Raw genomic sequence first — 24,874 nt, 5'->3', positions numbered from 1 at the left:
GAGTGCCAGAGCCTCGGAGAGCTTGAATGCCAGACTAATAATAATCTTAAAGCTCAAAGAGTGGGGCCTAAAATAAAAATTGGGGGTCTTAGTTTCTACCTGAAATTATTTTTTGATATTCATTAGCTCAGAAATGTATTTGAGTAAGGCTTTTTGTTACTTTTATATATACTATTATAATATATGAGTTTGATCATTTTTATTTCCTCCAAAACGTATCATTAGTTAGCTGTTTTTACACATTATTTGGAATTCCAGGTGTCAGATGGTATTTTTACTGCCCTGGGGCTCTTTGTAAAATGATTTTAGGATCCAGATCCTTACTATACTTCCATTACTTCTTTTAGCCAACTAGAAAATTAAATCTCTTCCTACAAATTAATTCATCTAATAAGTGTAAATTAAAAGAACAAATATTCTTTATTTGATGTCAGAAACTCTTTGTATTCTAAAACAACAGTATAAAAACAAAGCCTATCTTTTTTTTTCTTTTAAAGTCTATTTATTTATTTTGAGAGTGAGCACCCGAGCAGGGGAGCGGGGGAGGGGCAGAGAGAGAAGGGGAGAGAGAATGCCAAGCACTTTCCATGGCTCAAACTCTTGAACTCCCCGAACCAGGAGATATGACCTAAGCCGAAATCAAGAGTCAGACGCTTAACCAACTGAGCCACCCAGGTGCCCCAAAACAAAGCCTAATCTTTAAATTTATTTTGCTTACAGTATCTGAATTTAAAACCTTCAATAAAATCTGGTTCATATTACTATCTTTAGCTCTACTTTCTAAAAATAACTGACACTTTAATATCTCATGGCTTGTCATTAAGTCAGAAATGCTTTGTGTGTCAAGATTTCAAAATGTGAGCAGATCTCCTGCCACATAGATTAGGTTTATAATTTTGGCTATTTTCCTGGCATTGAGGTCTCTGCTTTGTGCCTACACAAAGCCACAGGAGACTGGTGGTTTAAGTTATATTAAAAATTTTTTTTTAAATAAACTTGTTTAATTTGTAAGTTTTTGTAGTCCATTACAACCTTAATTAAATCAAAAAGATTAATTTTCTGTTTACTCGTCTTGCCATTTAAGAAAGCAGATTTCATAAATCTTTTTATTTATGTAATGTACAAATTATCTTACATTCATAGGTAATAAATGAACATGGAATTTGTTTCCAATTATACATTTGTCTTAATATCCACTTTATCATCTCTACGTAAGGATGTGACTTTTTACTTTGGGATGACAATGGAACAGAGGAGAAAACAGTGAATTGGGTAATGGAGTCAGCATTGCTGCTTACTCTGTTCAGCTTTAGAATTTTTTTTTTTTTTTAATGTTTATTTATTTTTGAGACAGAGAGAGACAGAGCATGAACAGGGGAGGATCAGAGAGAGAGAGGGAGACACAGAATCCGAAACAGGCTCCAGGCTCTGAGCTGTCAGCACAGAGCCCGACACAGGCTCGATCTCACTGACTGCGAGATCATGACCTGAGCTGAAGTTGGATGCCTAACCGACTGAGTCACCCAGGCACCCCTAGAATTTGGTTTTAATTACCAAATCTTTGTAGTTTAAATAGATCACAAATAAATATGACCGTGGATGGCAGAACAAATATCAAGAGCATATACTTTATTCATTTATCTAGCAGGCATTTAATTGACCAACTACTAAGAACTTAGTACTGTGCTTGCCATTACCTTTTTAATCTTTCATGTGGGAGTCTGCTAACATTCTGGAACTTCCACTATCAACTTACATTTACTTTCCCCTCCCTCACCAGGATGACCATTTCTTATCAGTAGGGTCACAGAGGGAAGGAAAAAAAAAGCACAATGAGGACTAGACTTCCTGTACTTAATATACAGAAGAAACTGGATAGTCAGAATATGTACAATTTTGGATTTCCGCTGCCTTCTTTCATAATTAATAAAAAGTGTGTATGTTTTGTTTGTATAATAGGACAGTAGTCTGCATTATGACTATAAATGCCAGGGATGACAGCTCCCACATCTTTGAGATTGACTCTAGAGATAATGATAGTAAATAAATATATGCCTACTTTTTCATCCAAAATTATTATTTGGCTATTCCCCTTTGAGAAGAGACTTAGGCTGCTGACCATGTATGACTGAAATTTACTATTAAGCTCAGTTTCAGGTGTAATTTTATTAACGTCTGTATTTTAGTTCAGTGTTTGTCAAATTGCACATTTTAAAATGTGGTCATGAAATCAACTGCGTTGTGACCAGTAAAAGAAAAGGAAAATAGAAAGTAAAGTATGATTGTATTTGTTTTCCACAAAGTAAGTATACTAAACTTTGGTTTTACTTGGGAACACTTCTCACTATGTCAGTGAGAGATGTTTCTTGCTGTGGGCCACAGTCAAAAAAGTTTGAAGACCAGTTTCTAAGTATATACCGGGAGAGGCAGTTAGCTCTCCCTGGGTTAAAGGTAGGCTTCCTAAGGCCTTAAAATGAATCTGGAGCAACCTGACAATGAGAATGGGATGTGTTATTGTCGTAGACCCCTGCTAAAGCATAGGGACATGAGTGGTGGTAGCAGAGAAGTGCCCATGATTGCTATTGCAACAGTTTTTCATTTCAGCATTTTAAGTAATACAGGACAAGTTGTCAGTAACCAGAGACAAAGAGGGATAAAAATGGTGAAGGGTAGGATTGTATTGTCTGAAAGCAAAGTGCAACGTGCATAAGTGTTTTGGGAGAAGGCACTACCTAAGAGTCCTTAACCTCCTCAGAAGTGTGTCCACATTATCTTATACATACGCAAACTAACCATACAACTATTTTTAGGCAGTGTTACATAGTGGTAAGAAATGCCTTTGGAATCAAACTGCTTAAATTTGAATCCCTGTTAACTACTTAGTATGTGTTTGACCTTAGGTATATCCTTTAACTTTCTGTTTTGTTTTTTAAATTTATGAAATGGAGTATTACCTATTTCATGGGGTTGTTGTGAGGATTAAATGAGCTAATATGTGTAAAGTGCCAAGAACAATGTCCAGTGTGCCAAGAACAATGTAAATATTGTTTTGTTGTTGTTAGATACCAGATATATAACAGCGTCTCGCTTCTAGGTGGGAAGGATTTTTTAAAATTCTGATGTAGTCTAGTTTATCTGTTACTTCTTCTGTCACTTGGGCTTGGGTGTTTTATTTGCAAAGCCACTGATTGCCTAACCCAAGGTTACAAGCATTTACTTCTATGTTTTCTTTTAAGAGTTTTATAGTTTTAGCTCTTAGATTTAGGCCTATGATCTGTCTTGAGTTAATTTTTATATATGGTGTGAGGGAACAGGTCCAGCTTTATTATTCTTTTGTATGTGGATAGCCAGTTGTCCTAGCATCATTTATTGAAAAAAGACTAGTAACTTTTTAACTTAGATTTCAGATATTAGTAAATGAATTTTTGTTTACATAGGTATGTATGAATTTTTTTTATATAACTGTTTATAGAAGCATGTTTCATAATAACCAAAAGGAAGAAACAATCTAAAGGTCCATCAGTGGATTAATGGATAAATAGAATGAGGTATATCCATACGATGCAATACTAATAATAAGTAATGAAGTACAGATACATGCTGCAACATGGATGAACCTTGAAAACATTATGCTAAATGAAAGAACCCAAGTACAAAAGACTACATATTGTACGATTCCATTTATATGAAATGCCAAATAGGCAAATCCATGTAGACAGAAAGTATATTAGTGGTTGCTAGGGGCTTAGGGGTAGAAAAGATTGGAGAGGGACTGCTAATGGGGTATATACAGAGGGATGTATGGATTTTAAAAAGTTCTGCATCTGGGGAAAAAATAAACAAGACAAGGAACTTCTCTTATCAATAAAGTTATTTTTGCAAGAAAACTGCAACCCAGTTAACAGTTTATTGATTGGAGAATCTTTCCTGTTTACTGAGGAGTTTAGTGTTGACCCATGAAATATTGTTGGTGATATTTGAATAACAAAATGCCCATTTCATGGAAAGATTGGTTATTGACCATAGATTGATTTTAGAAATTTGTTTCTGTGTCCATACCAGCTGGGCATGGTGAATTAAGTTACCTATTAAATCTACAGGATTTTTGCCCAATATATAATTGTAGAAGAGCTTATTGTTGAAGTTTGTAAGACATTTTCCCCCCTTCTTTGTCATTTTGTCAATCTTTGGGTTAAGAATATTGCCACATGAGTAATACAAATGAGTAATATAATGCAGCATGATGAAGTTTTAAATGCCAGAATATTTGAGCAGAAACAATAGCTCATGTTTATTGATTTTTTGTTTGTCAGATATATTCTTAGATATTTTACATGATTTATCTCCAGTTTACACATAATACCCTAAAAGTGGGTGAAAAAACCCACCTCTAAGAGGTTAGTAAGCAAGTTGTGCAGGGTTATATAGCTAATAGGTGATGGAGCTGGACTATGACTGTAGGTCTTTCTGATCTACGAGTGCATTAAAGTCACAGTGCATAAAGGTCATGGAATTTCTCTACTGGGTCACTCTGAAAAGCAGGCAGTCTTTTCTCCAGTCTTTTTGCTGTTGTTTTTCAGCCATTATGTAGTAGAAGGGTAATCATTGGTATCTGGTAGCCAGACCTCCAGAAAAGTTTTTCAATTTTTTTTCTTAAATTTGGGAGCTACCACTTTCAGATTATACTTTCTTACAATACAAGTAGCAGGAACTATCCTATATCCTTCTGAAGTTAAGTCATTGAAAGTAATAGACTCCCAATGTTTTTGTAGCACTCTGCTCAAGATTTACATTTCCAGGAGATAGAGTTGATTAGTCTAACTTAGATCTAGGGAGGGGAAGACACCTTGACTGATGCTGTCACCAAGACTGCATGCAATGAGGAATAGAAGTTTCCTAAAAATAATTGGGTTCTGTTACAGAAAGAAAGGAAAGGGGTTTCCAGGTCAATAAGGGACCATTATATAAATAATAATCCTAATCTGAGGACAGCTACTGGTTAATGTGGTTATTTTAAGTTTGGAGACACAGCTGGTCATTGATTTGAATATCTGGGCATGCAGCTAGGGGAAAATGTTAAGAACAAGAGAAAAGTTAAAAATTTAAAAATTAATTGGGAAAGAGGATGACTGATTAGGCTCACATGTTTACTGTATGTTATGTTTGTAATGCAAACTAACCTGGAGGTTTAAATTACACTATGTCACAAGTATAGTAATTTGAAGTATTGATGTGCATATGCATTTAATGATGTGAGATAGTTTTTGGTAAGTATGGTAAGTAATAAAGAGCTTATAACTAAGTGTGGCTAGTATGGTGTCATCTATGTTTTTTCTTTATAGGAAAATGTTAAAAGGTTAAGAAAGTGGCCAGTTTAACTATTACAACTCTTGTTTACTCGACTTCCTCTCCTTGCTTCCCCAGCAAACCTCTGTAGTCATGTAAGATTGGTTCTTCATCTGTTCTTTTCTCAGTCCATGTCTTATTGCAGAAACTCTAAGCCTTTAGAAACCCAGAAACCTATCATAACTCAAAGATACTTTAAAATTTTTTCCTTTTCTCTGGATTTTAAAAACCTAAATTTGAAACTGAGAAGCCACAGTAGTGACTCTTGTTTTCTAAGCCCTGTTGTGTATTTCTTTTCCCGTGTATTTCTTTCCCTGTCGTGTATTTCTTTTCTTTTTCATTCTTTTCCAAATATCTCGCTGAGTTGGTAGAAGAAAAATATGTGGAGACGACAAGGAAATAGTGTTGGGTAAGGAACCTTGATTAGTGTTTTCAAAAGGTATTCTGGTGCACCCCTACTACAGTCTTCACAGGCAGGTAAATGCAAGCAGTATATGCTTTGAGAAATGGGAAGTCCAGGGTAAATGATGTCATTTTGTGTTAATAAAATGCAACTCTAAGAGCTTTTACTGAGTTCAAAGAAAGGCGTTATCAGGGTAATGTGGCCTGACCACCTTTATTTCATCCCATAAATCTCTTTGTCTTATAGATTCCTTTTGAGATATCAGCTTTAGGAAAGCCATATAGTAATTTCCTAATTAGCCAACCCTGTAAGTATTATTTTAGGAAAGGGAGAGATGTAATTTATACACACACACACACACACACACATTATATTCATGTAAGTATGTACTTTAATTTGCACAAGATATATGCTTCATTCATGTGTAAGATGAAATTGAGAGATAAAGCTGGGTCGCATAAGCTGTTGCTTATAAAAATTTTATTAGCATACATAATTTATTTGTATTTGTCTCATTTTAATATATGTAAGTTAAACTTTATAAACAAATCTAGGTTGCAGTGACTGTATAAAAAGAAATGCTGTGTTAGGAATATTTAGGAGCGTCTGGGTGGCTCAGTAAGTTAAGTGTCCGACTCTTGATTTTGGCTCAGGTGGTGCTCTCACGGTTTGTAAGTTCAAGCCCCATCATATTGGGGTCTGTGATGATAGCATGGAACCTGCTGGGATTCATTCTTTCTCTCCCTCTCTCCCTCTCTCCCTCCCTGCCCCCCTCACCCCCGCCTCTCCCTCCCCTCCCCCCCCCACCTGGTTAAAACAGGCATGTGCACTCTCTCTCTCAAAATAAACAAACTTGGGGCCCCCCTAGTGGTGCAGTTGGTTAAGCATACAATTTCGGCTCAGGTCATGATCTCACATTTATGAGTTTGAGCCCCACATTGGGCTCCATGCTGACAATGCAGAGCCTGCTTGAGATTCATTCATTCATTCATTTTCTCTCCCTCTCTCTCTCTCTCTTTCTCTCTCTCTGTCTTTCTCTCTCTCCCTCCCCTTGCCCCTCCCTCACTCATGCTTTCTCTCCTGAAATAAATTATAAATAAATAAATAAACAAACTTAAAAAAAAGAGAAAGCAATCCCATTTACAAATACATCTTAAAAACAAAAAACCCCGGGAATAAATTTAACCGAGGAGGTAAAAGACCTGTATTCTGAAAACTATAAGACACTAAAGAAAGAAATTGAAGAAACTCAAATACATGGAAAGATATGCAGTGCTCATGGATTCATGTGTTCATGGAAGACTTAATATTGTCAAAATGTCTATACTACCCAAAGCAATCTACAGATCCAATGCAATCCCTATCAAAATAACAATAGTATTTTTCACAGAAGTAGGACAAATAACCCTGAAATTAGTATGGAACCACAAAAGACCACTAATAAGTAGCCAAAGCAATCTTGAGAAAGAACAACAAAGCTAGAGGTTTGAAATCCCAGATTTCAAATTATCGTACAAAGCTTGTTCTTGATCTTAGTGGAAAAGTTTTCAGCTTTTCATCATTGAGCATGATGTTAGCTTTGGTTTTGTCCTATCTAGTCTTTATTAGATTGTAGTGTGTTCCCTCTGTACCCACTTTGTTGAGAGTTTTTATAATAAACGAATGTTGAATTTTGTGAAATGCTTTTTCTGCATTTGTTGAGATGGTCATATCATTTTTATCAGTTTTGTTATTGTGGTATATTACTTTGATTTGTGGATATTGAACCATCTTTGCATCCCTGGAGTAAGGTCTACTTAATCATGGTGTGTCATGCTTTTAATATATGTTTGAATTTGGTTTGGTAATATTTTGTTGATTTTATGCATCTATGTTCACCAGGGATGTTGGTCTGTAATTTTCTTGCTTTGTAGTGTTTTTGCCTGGCTTTGATACCAGGATAATGCAGGCCTAATAGAATGGAAACACTGAAAGCTTTCCTTCCTTTTCTGTGTTTCAGAATAGTTTGAGAGGGGTAGGCATTAACTCTTCTTTAAACTCTTATTTAACTTTTCTTGGATTTTATTTAGTAATCCTTTTGCAATTATAAACCTTTTTTTTAGTATTTAAAATATATTTTAATGAAAACACTTTCACACTATCTTTAAAAATAATTTTTTTTAATTTTTTTTTTTTTTTTTTTTTTTTTTTTTGAGAGGGAGAGAGTGTGAGCAGGGAAGGGACAAAGAGAGAGAGGGAGAAACAGAATCTGAAGCAGGTTCCAGGCTCTGAGCTGTCAGCACAGAACCCGATGTAGGGCTCAAACTCACAAACCATGAGATCATGACAAACCATAAGTCAGACCCTTAACCAATGGACCCACCCAGGCGCTCCTTACACTTTCTTTAAGTAAAAATGATTTTATGTTTTTAAAAATGAAATTGCTCTGGCATTAGGACTTGACTGCTTCCTGATCTATAGGGTTTAGATGCCACCCACTACATTACTAATTCCCCAGTGTTCTTGAGGCATGTGTCATACGTGTCCTCCTCTGCTGGAAGTCCTTGTGGCAACCTCAGGGACTTGATTCTTATCAAATGTTTAACCACTTTCAGTTTTGCATTACCTGAAGGGCTAGTGTTATGAACTTGAGGAATATGTGCTTTTTCTAACCCAAGCATCTTTATTATATCTTTTTCCCAATATGGACATCTTTTTCTACTTTTTAGTCTGGTAACAATATGCAGCTTATGAGGGTGCTATAGATTCCCGCCATATTTTTCATTATCTGAAGGTGAAGGCTGAAACGCTTTATCTGGAATTCTTGACTTGGTACATGTGTGACGAATCCAGTCTGTACAAATGAGAGACTTCACACCCTTCGTCACAGTTTGTAGCTTGTCTGAGAGCCTCTGAACTATTGAGCTCAAAATCCCTGCCATGAGTGTGATGACTGCTCTCCTCAGAGATATGAGAAATAGGGGACAGATCTGTGGGGCAAATGTGTCTTGGAAATGGAGATGACCCCACCTCTGTAGTTAAAAAACGAAGGGAAGCAGAGCAGAGGACAGACCACCAAGTGCAACACTCCACAATTACAAACTTTAAATTAAAAAAAAAAAAAAAAATGCTGATTTCACATTCGGTGTGATGTCTTTCAATTTTTGGTAATAGCCCTGTGTAATGAGTAAGAGGACAAAAGGAGAGAAATTAAAGCCAGATTGAAATGTCTGCCTTTCTTTTCCTGGGGATTCCATTTAATTAACCTTACCAGAGCCAAAGAAATATTCTAGTCATTGCTGTCTGAGCCAAAAGTTTTTATTTTACTTTCATACCAAAATCTATCTTTGTTACCATCTAAGCCAATTTGATAGCAGGAGTCACAAGAATGACCCAGACTTTTTTTAGAAATAATTCAGAGGGGAAACAGTGACTCTGTTTCTGTTGGCTCCCCCAAAACCAAAATACCAATCGGTACTTCTGCCTATAATCTGCTTTTTTCCAAACACCATTGCTCTGTTATGTAGAAGCAAATAGAGGTGAAGGGACAGACTGACCTACAAACAGCCTGTTGGGCACACAAACTGCTCTGGCTAATTCTCATGCTAACATGTTCTGTAGCAGCCTCAATTCTAAGGGACACTACCTAAAAACCCCAAAGCACAAAACTTTGGTTCACAAGGTCCCCTGGTTTAAAGTTTTATTTCTGGTTTTCAGATATTTTGAATTGCTACATAGTTTTGTAAATTAGATGTCAGAGTAGTTTCTGCAGATTGACTGAAAATCATTGAAGACAAGACCCAGAGAGTTAATGTAAATCTTTTTTATTGTGTTGCTGTACCTTTTGCTACCTCATAAAAACGGGTGTCTGCTTTTCTACTTCCTGGCTTATGTCTATTAGAGTACTACATGCTTCATTTGCTTATCATCTTTGTGGTACAAACAGCTTGACAATTCTTATCTTGCGGCTGGTGATGTATTGTGTGGATGTATGTTAAGTGATACAGAAATTTTGCCTTTTAGTTTTTGAATAGAAGAATAATAATTAAGATCAGCAGTCCATGTTCTGGAACTCTGTGCATATAAGGGCAACATGGGGTGGGGGAGTTGGAAGTTTGCAAAATATTACATAGTAGAATTAAGAAAAAACATTTTCTTTTCATTTCAGAGGTGTTGAAAAATAGTAAAAAGAGGGGCACCTGCATAGCTCAGTCAGTTGCCATCAAGAGCATCCAGCTCTTGATTGTGGCATAGGTCATAATCCCAGTATTGTGGTATTGAGCCCCGTGTTGGGCTGTGCACTGAGCCAAGATTCTCTCTCTCTCTCTCTTTGCCCCTTTCCTCAGCTTGTACTCACTCACTCTCTAACAAAAAACAACAAAAAAACAAAACACAGCATTTTTCTTGGTCTACATTCTAATCCAGCAGCACGTGTTCTGTTCAGGTGTCATGTCTTTTGAGTCTCCTTTAATCTAGAACAGTTCCTTAGTCATTCTTTGTCTTTGATGACTGACATTTTTAAAGAATGTAACCCATTATTTTGTAGGATTTCCCTCAAATTGGGCTTATTTTATTTTTCCTTTGGCCGGAAATGATGTTGTCATATCAGAAGGCCACAGAGTCTTTTGACATGTCCCTCCAAAACCATCTTTTTAAATAACCAGTTATAATATTATATGGAAAGCGGAGTCAGAGATTCTCAAATTAGTGAAGGCATTATAAATATTCATTATATTCTCCAGTAGTTATTTCCTTAAGAAAATTTGTGGCCTTTCAGCCAGCTTTTACCAAGTGGAAACTGCGAGTAAAATCAGGGTAGAGAGAAGAAAGAGCCAGTGTACAAAAGTATAAGGTTGTTTTATGTAAATCAACATGGGCTCTTGCAGAGATTGGGTTTTTAAACCCTTAGCCAAGAATGATAAATTATTTATTCCTGGAGTACTTCTGCCAAAACACTGAAATCAATATACTATTATTTTTTTAGAAGTTTTACACATTCCAAGGCAAATATTCAAATATATTAAATAGGGAGGTAAGAGAGAACCCTCTTCTACTTGGTAGAAGTAAATAGACATTAAGTTTATTAGTTCAATATTCAGTATTACATTGAAGTCAGGGACAATATTTTTATTATCTTTGTATCTTCTATCTAGAAGAGTGCCATTAAGGAGAAGATTCTTTTTAATTTTTTTTTAGATTTCATTTTTTTTTTAATTAAAAAATTTTTTTTTGACGTTTATTTATTTTTGAGACAGAGAGAGCATGAACGGAAGAGGGTCAGAGAGAGAGAGGGAGACACACAATCCGAAGCAGACTCCAGGCTCTGAGCTGTCAGCACAGAGCCTGACGTGGGGCTTGAACTCACGAACCGCGAGATCATGACCTGAGCCGAAGTCGGATGCTCAACCGACTGAGCCACCCAGGCGCCCCTAGATTTCATTTTTAAGTAATCTCTACACCTAACGTGGGGCTCGCATTTATAATCCCAAGATCAAGATCTACCGACTGAGCCAGATAGGTGCCCCAAGTAGAAAATTCTTTTTTTTTTTTTTTAACTTTTTTTTTAGTGTGTGTTTATTATTGAGAGACAGAGAAAGCATGAGCATGGGAGGGGCAGAGAGAGGAGGAGACACAGAATCCCAAGGAGGCTCCAGGCTCTGAGCTGTCAGCACAGAGCCCGATGTGGGGCTCAAACTCACAAACCACGAGATCATGACCTGAGCCAAAGTCGGATGCTTAACCAACTGAGCCACCCAGGCGCCCCTGAAAATTCTTAATAAATGTCTTCAGTTGACTTTTGTTTGTAGTGTAGAGACTTTAGATTAAGGGTTGAGCCAAATGCTGCTCTTCACCTGTTTCATAAATAAAGTATTATTGAAACACAACCATACCCATTTGTTCTATATTGTCTGTGATTTCTTTTGTGCTAGGATGGCAGAGTTGCATTGCTGTGACTATATGGCCTCCAAAGCCTAAAGTATTCACTCTCTGGCTCTTTTGCTGACCCTCTTTTTCGATTATGAGCACTTGTGCATTAATTTTTGTTTGTTTTCCTTCTAGAGCACACAGTAAGATGTTTTACCACACTGTGCATAACTTATGGATTTATGCAAGTGTAACTGCAAGAAAAATTTTTGGAAGTGGATAAGCTGGGTTTGAGACTGTCTGTGTATTTTAAATCTCGGTAGCTTTGCCTTTCCAGAGGGGTTATACTAGTTTATACTTTAATAATTTTCTGGCAAGCCCTCTTTCCCCATAACTTTGCAACTCAGTGCATTAGCCAGCTTCTTTATCTTTACCAATCTGATAGAGGAAAATGATATTGTAGGTTTGATTTGCATTTCTCTTTTTTGGGTTGGATTGAACTTTTTAAATTTAAGAGCCATCTGTATTTCTTGTTTTTTTTTTTTTTTTTTTTTTTTTTTTGTGAATTGTCGTTCACTGTCCTTCCTGGTACCTTTAAGTCTCTTACATTTATAAATGTATAGTGAGCACATGTCAAAGATTTATTTAATACTAATGAGGAAACTAGCTTGGTGACAGATGACTTAGAGGAGGATATGTGAGACAGAATATCAGTGAGTGAAATTTTCTTACAGGGAAAAAACAAAATACCCCAACACTACAACTCTAAGTATTATCTTTTCTACCAGATGAAATTCAGTTATGTTTTTTGCCAGATGAAAGCAGACGTTTTCAGTTTATCAATCTTCTTTAAGTCATTATTCAACTTTACAGAGTCTATGCCCTAATCAATAGAAAATAAAGTCCTTTTCCTCAGGCTTATTTTGATACTCTAGTATGGGTTTAAAGAGACCTGCTACGGTCTTTTTGCCTTATTTCTAAGTTTTGGATAACTTTTTTTGATGTTTTCCTTTTTCCGTTTTATTGCCTTTCAAGTGATCCTATTTCTTTATGAATTACTAATGAATTTCTAAGAAGCTTATGTAGTTCATCATTGTCTCTCATAAAGCATATTCATTTTTCTTTTTTGCTTTGTAGGAACTCATTATACAATGACAAATGGAGGCAGCATTAACAGTTCTACACACCTGTTGGATCTTTTGGATGAACCAATTCCAGGTGTTGGTACATATGATGATTTCCATACTATTGATTGGGTGCGAGAGAAATGTAAAGACAGAGAAAGGCATAGACGGGTAAGTGTTTTCAGTAATTGTTAATATAGTGCATAACTACATCATTTAATAATATATTTTTGCCAGTGATCTCAAGCTGCCAAAATATATATGATGCGTTAAAGTACATTTAGTTAAATTTCTACATTTTATAAGTATTATATATTTTTTCTCTATATATGTAATTTAAAACATTTTTTTAACGGTTATTTTTGACAGAGGGAGAGAGAGACAGAGCATGAGTGAGGGAGGGGCAGAGAGAGAGGGAGACACAGAATCTGAATCAGGCTCCAGGCTCTGAGAAGCTGTCAGCACAGAGCCCGACATGGGGCTCAAACCCACCAACTGTGAGATCATGACCTGAGCTGAAGTTGGATGCTTAACTGACTGAGCCACACAGGTGCCCCTCTGTATATATATATATATTTTTTTTTATTTACTTCTGGGATCAATCCAGAAAGGATTTGAGGTAGCTTAAAATCAAGGAAGTGTAAGTACTTATAAGACAAAAAAAAAAAAAAAAAAAAAAAGACAAAAAAAAAAAGCAAGGACTGGGAAAATACAGCATGTGAGTTGGGGAGGAAGATCAAGGTATAGAAGTAAGCATAACTTTTCATTTTGGGTAGCACAGCAGCTACAGCAAAAGAGGAAAGTTGTTGGGGTGCCTGGGTGGCTCAGTTGGTTGAGCATCTGACTTCGGCTCAGGTCATGATCTCACGGCTCGTGAGTTCGAGCCCTGCGTCAGGCTCTGTGCTGACAGCTCGGAGCCTGTAGCCTGCTTCAGATTATGTGCCTCCCTCTCTCTCTGCCCCAACACACTCACAGTCTGTCTTTGTCTCTCTCAAAAGTAAATAAACATAAAAAAAAAATTAAAAAAAAAAGAGGAAACTTGTTATATAATTCTTATTATTGCAAAAGAAGAAACATTGGGAGATAATTGCATGGGATTTTGCTATTTTCTTTTATCCCCTTTCTTGGTTTCAAATTCTGAGATTCTCAAATTGAGTCCTGTAAAGGACATATTAAGTATTGTGATGAATACTAGTCAAAAAAATATTATATTGCAATAATATTTCCAATGGTTTTTATAGCAAGTGTATATTTCAGTTACATCTTGGGTAAAGAGTTTGGCTAAAATTTCTTTAGGAAAAACTATTCCAAGGGTGCCTGGGTGGCTCAGTTGGTTAAGCATCTGACTTCCACTCAGGTCATGATCTCACAGTTCATGGGTTCAAGTCCCACATCAGGCTCTGTGCTGACAGCTCAGAGCCTGGAACCTGCTTTGGATTCTGTCTCCCTCGCTCTCTGCTCCTTCCCTACTCACACTCTGTCTCCTTCTTTCTCCCTTTCTAAAAAATAAATAAACATTAAAAAAAAAAGAAGTAAACTATTCCATTTGTAACATCAAAAATCAAATAAATAGGGGCATCTGACTGGCTCTATCAGAAGAACATGTGACTCTTGATCTCGGAGTCATGAGTTTGAGCCCCATGTTGGGTATAGAGATTAAATAAATAAATACACTTAAAAAAATTTTTTTTAGGGGCGGGGTGCCGGGGTGGCTCAATCAGTTGAGCCTCAGACTTTGGCTCAGGTCGTGATGTCACGATTCATGGGTTCGAGCCCTGCATCAGGCTCTGTGCTGAGAGGTTATAACCTGGAGCCTGCTTCTCATTCTGTGTCTCCCTCTCTCTCTGCCCCTCCCCCGCTTGCACTCTGTCTCTCTCTCAAAAATGAATAAACATTAAAAAAAAAATTTTTTTTAAATACCTAAATTTCTTTTAAATTAGAAAAAATTTATAAAGTTGTATCACTTAAAAAAATTTTTTTTTAATGTTTATTTCTGAGACAGAGACAGAGCATGAGTGGGGGAGGGGCAGAGAGAGAGGGAGACACAGAATCAGAAGCAGGCTCCTGCTCTGAGCTGTCAGCACAGAGCCCGACGTGGGGCTCGAACTCACAAACCTTGAGATCGTGACCTAAGTCGAAGTCGGTCTCTCAACCAACTGAGCCACCCAGGTGCTCCTCACTGTTTTTATTCATTAAATAAAAAACATTCATAAAGAAAGAGTGGCATTTACTAAAAAGTACAACTTGTGGACGGTAACTTATTGATACAATGTAGTTCAAAAATTAATTTAAAAAGAAAAATCTCTTTGAAAAGTAAAATTCCTGGGGCGCCTGGGTGGCGCAGTCGGTTAAGTGTCCGACTTCAGCCAGGTCACGATCTCGCGGTCCGTGAGTTCCAGCCCTGCGTCGGGCTCTGGGCTGATGGCTCAGAGCCTGGAGCCTGTTTCCAATTCTGTGTCTCCCTCTCTCTCTCTGCCCCTCCCCCGTTCATGCTCTGTCTCTCTCTGTCCCAAAAATAAATAAACGTTGAAAAAAAAAATTAAAAAAAAAAAAAAGAAAAGTAAAATTCCAAATTCTAATAGGCCCATTATAACTTTGAGGTCTGAAATTTACTTGTAAATGAAAATAACTGCTTGTACAAATTAGATACAATCTTTCATATTAATGTATATTTGTATATTAAAGTTGAAATTAAAATTAGATTATATTGTTCATGACAAGTATAACCTCTGAGATTCATCACTCATTATTAATCTTTTCTGGAAGACCCAATACAATCCAGTGGTGATTTTCAAAGTTTTTCATCTCAGAACACATTTTATTTTATTTTATTTTATTTTATTTTATTTTATTTTATTTTATTTTATTTTATTTTATTTTATTTTTTTATTTTATCATCTCAGAACACTAGATTTTATTTTATTATTCTAATTTTTTTGAGAGTGACAGAGAGGGCACAAATGAGCGAGGGGCAGAGAGAAAAAGAATCCCCACAGAAGGAGCAGAGGGAGAGAGAGAGAGAGAGAGAAAGAGAGAGAGAGAGAGAGAGAAGCGGGGCTCATCTGAAGTGGGCTCAGGCTCAAGCTTACCACAAGTGGGGCTTGAACTCACGAACTGTGAGATCATGACCTGAGCTGAAGTCAGATGCTTAACAACTGAGCTACCCAGGCATACCTCATCTTGGAACACTGTTAAACTCTAAACTCTAAACACTTACTGAGGATAGTGAAGGAACTTAGTTTATGTTGTTATATTAATTGATATTTACCATGTTAGATACAAAAACTAAGAATTTTTTAAAATGCTAATTTATTTAAAAGTAGCCAAACCCCTATTATACATTAACATCAAAGCTTATATTGCTGAAAACACAACATTTTTATGAAAAATAACTGTATTTTCCAAAATAAAAATATTTAGTGAGGGAGTGACATTATATTTTCATAAGTCTCATTATTGTCTTATTTATTAAAGGCTGCTGGATTCTAATATCTGCTTCTGAATTCAGTCTGTTGTGATGTTATTTGGGTTGAAATATATGAAGAAAGTCCAAACTCATATAGGTAGGTAGTTAGAAAAGCTAGGAGTATTTTAATAACCTTTTTGTATCATTGTGGATATTCTTTGATACTGTACCAAAGTGACAGGTGGTAGTTTTTTAAAGATTAGTTGCCAGTGTAATCTGAAACTATATCAGTGGACCCTTGGTCTTTGTTACATTGAAATCTGTTAGTTCACCTTCAATTCTAATGAATAATTTTGTAACATCATGTAGTGATCATTTGGAAAATATTCACTGATCTATGCTGTTATTTCTAGTGTTGACACTTTTCAGTTTCACTATACAATATCAAAAAAAAATACATTTGTTAATGTCAACCTTGGTCTCTTTAGAAAAGTCTTTAAGTATTGGGAATCTGTCATGCTTATAGTGATAGATAACAAATTTCCCAAAATTCTCATTTTTACTTGAAAGCTCAAATTCTATCATTAGAAACAAATACACTCTTATTTCATTTGAAATGACAGGCTTACTTGGTTTGTTTTTGAGAAAATGCCTGTCAGATTCTCAAGCCTGAAAAACCATTCTTTGGTGTCCTTGTTTCAAGTAAAAATGGTGTTCCATGTGTAGGTGTCAAGTTCATTTGGCAACTCAAATAAGTCACTTAAATGCTTTTCCTCAAGACATAATTTCATACTTCAGTATGTATCAGAAGGCTTTATATATACTTAAGTCATCACACATACTATAAAAAAGACTCAATGATTGAGGCATAATAACTTTTACTACTTCATCAAAGGCATTCTTAAGTGAGACTGGTGTTTACTTACTTCTTTTTTTTCTTTTTTGCTGGGATACGTGGCAGTGAAGAATATAATGACTACCAGTACATTTGGATGCCACTGCCTTGATTTGTGCTGAGGAGCAGCTGTTTTGCATTTGCTTTTGCATTATCAGTGAAAATGTCAAAACAGTGAAAAGGGCACATCAGTTTTAATATTATGATGAAAACAGTTTTGACCTTGAAGCCCTCTTGAGAAGGTCTCAGGGACCCTCAGAGTGTCCGTGGCAACACTATAAGATCCAGTGTTTTAATCCAGTATGCCTAATGCAGGCACACTATAACTCTTGCATCTCATATGATTGTTAGGTAAATCAGTTGTACTTAGAATTACATATATTTACAAAGTCATTAACATACTGCAGTTGCAGTTAAAATGTGTTTTAAAGTGAGGTAGTATGAAAGTATCCTGAAGACATCATGTTCATAAGATTTTAAAGCAAATTAAAACTAAAAGAAACCACAATACAGTTTTTTCCCTCTGATTTTGAAGGTAGTCCATAGTTCTTGAAAACATTTAAAATAATATGACATTTAAAAAACAATATGAAAGGGCGTCTGGGTGGCCCAGTTGGTTAAGCGTCCTACTTTGGCTCAGGTCATGATCTCACAGTTCGTGAGTTTGAGCCCCGTGTTGGGCTCTGTGCTGACAGCTCAGAGCTGGAGCCTGCTTCAGATTCTGTGTCTCCCTCTCTCTCTGCCCCTTCCCCACTAGTGCTTGCCCCCTCTCTCTCTGAAGGATGAATAAACATTAAAAAATAGTAATACTACTACTACTACTAATAATAATATGAAGTAGTCAGTGTCCTAGCTAATCTTACCAATCATCTCTTTCTAGATAGGTCAAGTATCATTTTCTGTGCTTTTGATCTATGGTTGTATAAACAACATTTTTTTAACCTGGGAAATTCTACACGTAAATGTTCTCACTGTTGTTTTTAAAACATTACATTAAAAAAAACACCCAACTTTCTGTGTCAGTGCATATATACCTACCCAATTCTCTTTTCCCCTTGAATTTTTTATTTTTTATTTTTTTTTTCAACGTTTATTTATTTTTGGGACAGAGAGAGACAGAGCATGAACGGGGGAGGGGCAGAGAGAGAGGGAGACACAGAATCGGAAACAGGCTCCAGGCTCTGAGCCATCAGCCCAGAGCCCGACGCGGGGCTCGAACTCACGGACTGCGAGATAGTGACCTGGCTGAAGTCGGACGCTTAACCGACTGCGCCACCCAGGCGCCCCTTCCCCTTGAATTTTTTAAAAAAATTTGTTTTAAAGTTTATTTATTTGAGAGAGACAGAGGGTGAGGAGAGGAGGGGCGGAGGGAGAGAGAGAGAGAGTGAGAGAGAGAGAGAGAGAGAGAGAGAGAGAGAGAGAATAGCCGTAGCTCTGCACTGTCAGCATGGAGCCCAATGTGGGGCTCGAACTCATGAAACTGTGAGACCATGACCTGTGCCGAAATCAAGAGTTGGATGCTTAACCAACTGAGCCACCTATGTGTGCCTCCCCCTAAACTTTTTATTATACTTGTATAGCCTCCACCTCAGATTTTGAAGCAAATCAACATTATATCATTTCAAATATTACTATTTCAGTATTTTGTAAAATGTCACTAATTTAATTGTCATTTTTTTATTTACTAGCTTGAAATTTTCTATAAGGAGAACCTTCTTCATACCAATTATTTGGGTTCCCTGAAGTTCAGATTGTACAGAAAAGGGAGAAGGTTTGAAATTAAATGGTTCCCTAGAATCCTCAAAGTTGACCAATGAGATTTTTGTTTGCTTGTTTGGTTTTTGTTTCTGTATCTTCATGCACTCACAGATTTAAACATATTAGATGTGTTTTAATCATCACTGTTATTATCCTTATGGATGCATATGTTATTCCATTCTTGGCCAGTGGGAACTTCTTTAGGTTGATGCCTGTCTCCTCTGACACATGCTTAGTAGATTTTGGCATATTCTGGGAAAAGAAGATGATCCCACTTCATCTTACATATTTCCTGCCTGGAGTCAGCCATTTTCCCCAGGGACCCTGCTTCCTTTGAAGGAAAATGGTTTATAGGCAGTGCAGGCACTAGAGGTCTTTCTAGTGTCTGGGCTGGCCATTGTTTTCTACTAGCTTCATAAGTTTATAGGAACCTTCTGATTTAAATTCAGTACTATTGAGCTTTTGTTTAACCTCCAGTTCTTAAATCTGTATCATCTTTCAGCCATTTCAAAAATCTCAATACCACATATATAACCATATGATTTACTTCACAATACACACACCCTAGGTTAAGAATATTACCAGCACTGTCACCAGCGATGTGCTTACCGAAAAGTTATAGTGTTTTCTTTCTTTTTTTTATAATATTTTTTGTTCTTAGTGTTTATCCCACTAGGGTTACACATACAAATTGTTTTAAAGTCCCTGTCCCATTTAACCTGTTGCCTCCCTTCTGTTAAAATAATGATTTACTTTTAACATTTTATGGTTTGTCCCTTTATTTTTAAAAATACAGCATATATGGGGCACCTGGGTGGCTCAGTCGGTTAAAGCATCCAACCGGCTCAAGTCATGATCTCGCGGTTCGTGATTTCAAGTCCTGTGTCACGCTCTGTGTTGACAGCTCAGAGCCTGAGCCTGCTTCTGATACTGTGTCTCTCCCTCCCTGCCCTTACCCCACTCATGCTCTCTCTCTCTCTCTCTCTCTCAAAAATAAACATTAAAAAAATTTTTTTAAGACAAGCATATGTATTTATGTACTTATTTTTCTTAGGTAAATGGTAGCCTCCTGTACCCACGTGTATCCACTTTGCTTTTCTCCCCTGCACAACACTGCATCTATCTCGTTCTTTTTCAGTGAGTGCAGAATTTTCCATTACACAGATAAACTGCAATACCCTTAACCAATACTATATTGATGAGCATTTAGATGATTTCCAAGGTTTTACCTCATATTGTATAAAACATTATAGTTACTCTCATTGAGAAAAAGCAACATGGGGTTTAATGGTTATTTTTGAAAGAAGGGAACCTAACTTCGACCTCTAAAGAATGCTTAGTATCTGTGGTTAGTTGCTTATGGTATAGAAGGTGGAAAATTGCACCTTATTCAACCCAGAACTTAACTGGAATCTTTTTAGTGAGGCCTTATGGCTTAAAGTAGACCAGAGGTTTAAAATAGACCAGATCATTGAATTCCAGCTGTTGCCATTCTGTGGGACAGTTTGAGCACTGAAGTCCTAGACTGAGAATATGGCTTTTTAAAATAACAATCCTAGTAGAATAGAAGAGGTTTGGGCCAGTTAGGGATAGCTTAGCAAGTGCATTCTTAAGAGAAGGAAGACTTGCCTTCTTGTGTCTTAGTAGAGTGAGATCTCAAAATCAAATCTATTCCTATCCTGCTAATCTCCCTTCCTCTGCTATATTCAGTAGAGGACTCTTTTACCTTACACGGTGATAGAAGAGAGCTTCTGGACCCCACAGCTGGGATTAAAACTCTACATACCTGCATATTTACAGGCCTGCAAGTTTTGGTAAACCTCTTTACTCACATGACTATTGTATACTATATTTATGGGTATGGTACTATTATTCACTGACCTTACCTTTTAAAGAATATTATATTCCTGCTAGGATTATTATTTAATTGTTAGGACCAAAAAATGGCCAGGGAATGACAGACATGTCGATCTATAATGTCTTATTTCTGTTAATATAAAAGATGTATATCTGCTAAATTTGATTCAATTTTAAACAGCCTAGGCAAGACTCTTTCTGGTTTGTGGATCCCTTGCTCTCATATCCTGAGGTTTTTGTTAAAAATGCAGATCTCTGGGTAAACGTTTAGCATCTGGTTTATGGGTATAACAACTGTCTGACATAGTGATTCTGCCCCAAACTCACCTTTCCCATTATTTAGTTTATCAACTACTGTCTCATGTAAAATAAGTGAGAAAAACTTTTAGATTCTAGAATTGTGTCTTCTATTCATAGTTTGAAAAATGAAGCATAAACATTTCTAATTTCAGATCAACAGCAAAAAGAAAGAATCAGCATGGGAAATGACAAAAAGCTTATATGATGCATGGTCAGGATGGTTAGTAGTAACACTTACAGGATTGGCATCAGGTAAAGAAAAATTTTAATGCAATCTTTTTTCGTTAACAGAAAAAATAAATAGTTCTCCCCTCCTTCCTGCAATTTTTTTTTTTTTCAGGTCCTGTTGGATTTTTAAAAGCATTTGTTTTGTTTCTTTCAAGAAACTTTCTTAAGTATAAGACTAGGATGCAGGAAGCTTCAGAGTCTAGTCTTGGCTCTGTCACTTTAAGTGTTTATCCAGTTTGGTTGATCTTTGTTCAGTTTCTGTATCTGTAAAATATGTGGTTTGGTCCAGATATACAATAAAGTATCTTTTAATGTTAAATCATTATAAATAGCTAATATTTATTAAGTGCTTCCTGTAAGTGTCATGCACTGACTTAAAATCTTTACACGTATGTAAACGACATGGCAGTCCTATGGAATAAGTACTGTTATTGTCACCATTTTACATAAAGCACGAGAGGTTAAGTAACTTGACTAGGGTGATGTAGCCAGTAAGTGGCCAAGCAAAGATTTAAATTTAGGCGGTTTAGCTGAAGAGCCCACCTTTTAACTACCATGCTATAGAGTGCCCACAGAGTCCCTCTGTGTGGGATTTTAAGAAATAGCAGTTGAAGATCTGGAAACAAACATTAAGGACTGTTTTAATGACTTTCAGTTTCCACCATGGAAGATTATGTCCAGAAGAACGTGAGGCAAATTAAAATTTATGTGGAGAATAGAAGGAAGTACTGCTATCTCTAATTGGCATGCACAGGAATTTTGTGGCCACTGTGTTTGTGACCTGTTGATCTTTTCATACAATGAGAAGGATCTAGACTTTGACCATAAATTTGCATATTTTTGTATTTTATCAGTAACATGATCTTGGTACATTTGATTTTCTATTATTTAAGAAAAAACTGAAAATCTGTCAGGGTAATTCATTAATGCTATGAGTTTCACTACTTCTAATGGACATTAAATTTTAATGATATTGAGATCATTTGTAATTTTATTAAGTTTCAGATTGAAACATTAAAAACTCTGACTTTAATAACCTGATTTGTGAACCTCCTGCCAGATAGCTGTCTTTTAAAGATCTTTTTAGTGTGTTTTAAACACCTTTATTACAAATCACAGCGAATTTTAATGATGTAACTACTTTTAATTTCAAACAAAGAATAGCCATTTTATTTTAAACAGTGGCTATTTACAGTTAAAAATATTAAGTTTATATAATATTTCCTATGTGACCCTTTATTTATAGGGAGTCCCCAGTTTTCTTGGACTCTATTAACTTGATAGTTCTAAATACGTCCCAAAAATGGATTCACTTTTTTTGTTCTTTTTTTTTTTTTTTTTTTTTTTTTTTTACCACCTCCAACATGTTTTTACAGGGGCATTGGCTGGATTAATAGACATTGCTGCTGACTGGATGACTGACCTAAAGGAGGGCATTTGCCTTAGTGCATTGTGGTACAACCATGAGCAGTGTTGTTGGGGATCTAATGAAACAACATTTGAAGAGAGGGATAAATGTCCACAGTGGAAAACATGGGCAGAATTAATCATAGGTCAAGCAGAAGTAAGTCTTGCTGTGTCTAAAGATGAATTAATAATTGATACAGTGAAATGAGTCTCTAATTCACTTAATTAACAGAATTATTCACAGATTCTTGCAGCTGCATTAAAAGAAAAGTAATAGGATAGATTGGAAAATATGAGAATACATTGCAGCAAGTAAAATGTAAAGCTTCAATAAGCTTTTGTATTAGTTAACTACATAGTCACATTCAAGTCTATTCAATTATGACATTAAATGTCTTATTGTAGAAAAGAAGTGTGATAGGATCTGTTTAATCACAGAAAGTTAATATGAAGTCAAGTTATTAAAATTGCTTAACATACCACAATTGTCAGGAAGTATGAATTATCAAAAAATTTAGTAAAATAAGCCTTGTAACTGGAGATATCTCGAAGAAATCTATAGATTTTTCTTTGTGATATAGTATTTAAATGATTATTTTACTGTTCTTGATGTTCTATATTGAAGAACATTGTAGAAGCTAGAATGTTATATAATATATATCGTTGTGTGGTCATATGCAGATATATTTTTAAAGTTTTGTTATAGCTGAATTTTCAAGCTATAAAAAGAGAATATATTTGCTGGTAACATGGGCAGTATGCTGTTTCTCATTTGATCCTCAGGAAAATTGCAGCAGAATGAGATCTAAGTGGGAATGCAATTTTGTCTTCACAACTGTTTCCAAAATGTGGTTTGTGGGTAGGCAGAGCTTAAAGTGTAGCAGATTTTTGACATTTAGACTTTAGGGATCAAGAAAAAGCTAGGAAAAACATTCAATAGATTAAGGCCCCTTATATATATATGAGTATGTCTTCTTGATTGTACTTAAATATTTTGTTCATATAAAGCTTTTACTAATGTGGAAGTAAACCAGGAAACTTATGAGTTTTACCCAAATTTCTTATGTGGCAAGCACTTGCATTAGGGGTACACTGTAAATTAAATTTATACTATTAAATGCTTTGCCTTTTAGGGCCCTGGTTCTTACATCATGAATTACATAATGTACATCTTCTGGGCCTTGAGTTTTGCCTTTCTTGCCGTTTCCCTGGTAAAGGTATTTGCTCCATATGCCTGTGGCTCTGGAATTCCAGAGGTAAGCCATGCAATATTTAATATCATTAATCATTAAGTGATTGTTACAGTGTTTATCTTTTGCCTTTAGGGGGAAAAAGTAGTCTTTCTGGGGAAATGGTTTGTAACATGAGGAAGAAAATTAGAAAAAGAAAATCTTAAAAATGTAAGCTGATTATAGATATCACTGAAAGAAATTCTTCCCCATAGTCATTTTATCATTAACTGTGAGGGTTGATTTTTCTTTTTCCACCACTAATTTAGCACGTGACTAAACAAATATCAGAAGACTCAGGTATAAACCTGGAAAATTATTATGTGGCCTAAAGTTCTGTGATAGATTAGTTGATGTTTTGCTGCTATGAACCTGACTTGAGTACATTAATTCTCTTTTTGTGACTATCTTTTTTTTTTAAATTTGTTTTTAATGTTTATTTTTGAGAGAAAGAGAGAGAGCAGGGGAGGGGCAAAGAGAGAAGGACACACAGAATCTCAAGCAGGCTCCAGGCTCTGAACTGTCAGCACAGGGCCCAGTGTGGGGCTCGAACTCAACAAACCACAGCATCATGACCTGAGCTTAACCGACTAAGCCACCCAGGCACCCCTATGACTGTCTTTTAACTAGATAAGTTAATAATTCTTGAATTTGGTAGATAATATTTATAACCATTTTATACCTGAAAATAAACATTTGATCATAGTGGGTCAGTAGTACAAACTTTTGGATTTTTTAAGTCAACATTAATTAATTAATTAACTAATTTAAGGTTTATTTTGAGAGAGACAGAGAGCATGATTGGGGGAGGGGCAGAGAGAGGATCCCAAGCAGGCCCCATGCGGTCAGCACAGAACCTGACATGGGGTTCAAACTAATGAACCGTGAGATCATGACCTGAGCCAAAATCAAGATTTGGATGCTCACCTGACTGTGACCCACCCAGGTGCCCCTATCAACAGTATTAAAGAATATATTGAATAATGTGATGGGAACTCATTTCTTTCCCTTTTTAATTTTTCTGTCTTAAGTAAGTTATCAGCTTTTTCTAGCACATTTCCTTTTGAAATGTAGTGA

General features: G+C 36.1%; 1 protein-coding gene and 1 pseudogene across 4 annotated transcripts in view; one reads left to right on the top strand and one right to left on the bottom strand.

Annotated features, from left to right (window-relative positions):
- CLCN3 (chloride voltage-gated channel 3) overlaps positions 1-24,874 on the top strand; it is a 97,641-nt gene that overhangs the window by 44,053 nt on the left and 28,714 nt on the right. For all 4 annotated transcript variants that reach the window (XM_045463298.1, XM_045463283.1, XM_045463291.1 and 1 more), the window contains 4 exons: positions 12,731-12,888; positions 21,086-21,185; positions 22,538-22,725; positions 23,702-23,824. In XM_045463298.1, coding sequence (XP_045319254.1) covers positions 12,731-12,888; positions 21,086-21,185; positions 22,538-22,725; positions 23,702-23,824 — 569 coding nt within the window. The remainder of the gene's footprint in view (positions 1-12,730; positions 12,889-21,085; positions 21,186-22,537; positions 22,726-23,701; positions 23,825-24,874) is intronic.
- LOC123590308 lies at positions 8,092-10,063 on the bottom strand (annotated as a pseudogene).

The sequence above is a fragment of the Leopardus geoffroyi genome, chromosome B1 (genome assembly GCF_018350155.1).
Source record: "Leopardus geoffroyi isolate Oge1 chromosome B1, O.geoffroyi_Oge1_pat1.0, whole genome shotgun sequence".
Taxonomy (NCBI): domain Eukaryota; kingdom Metazoa; phylum Chordata; class Mammalia; order Carnivora; family Felidae; genus Leopardus; species Leopardus geoffroyi.
This window is presented reverse-complemented; position numbering and strand designations above follow the sequence as displayed.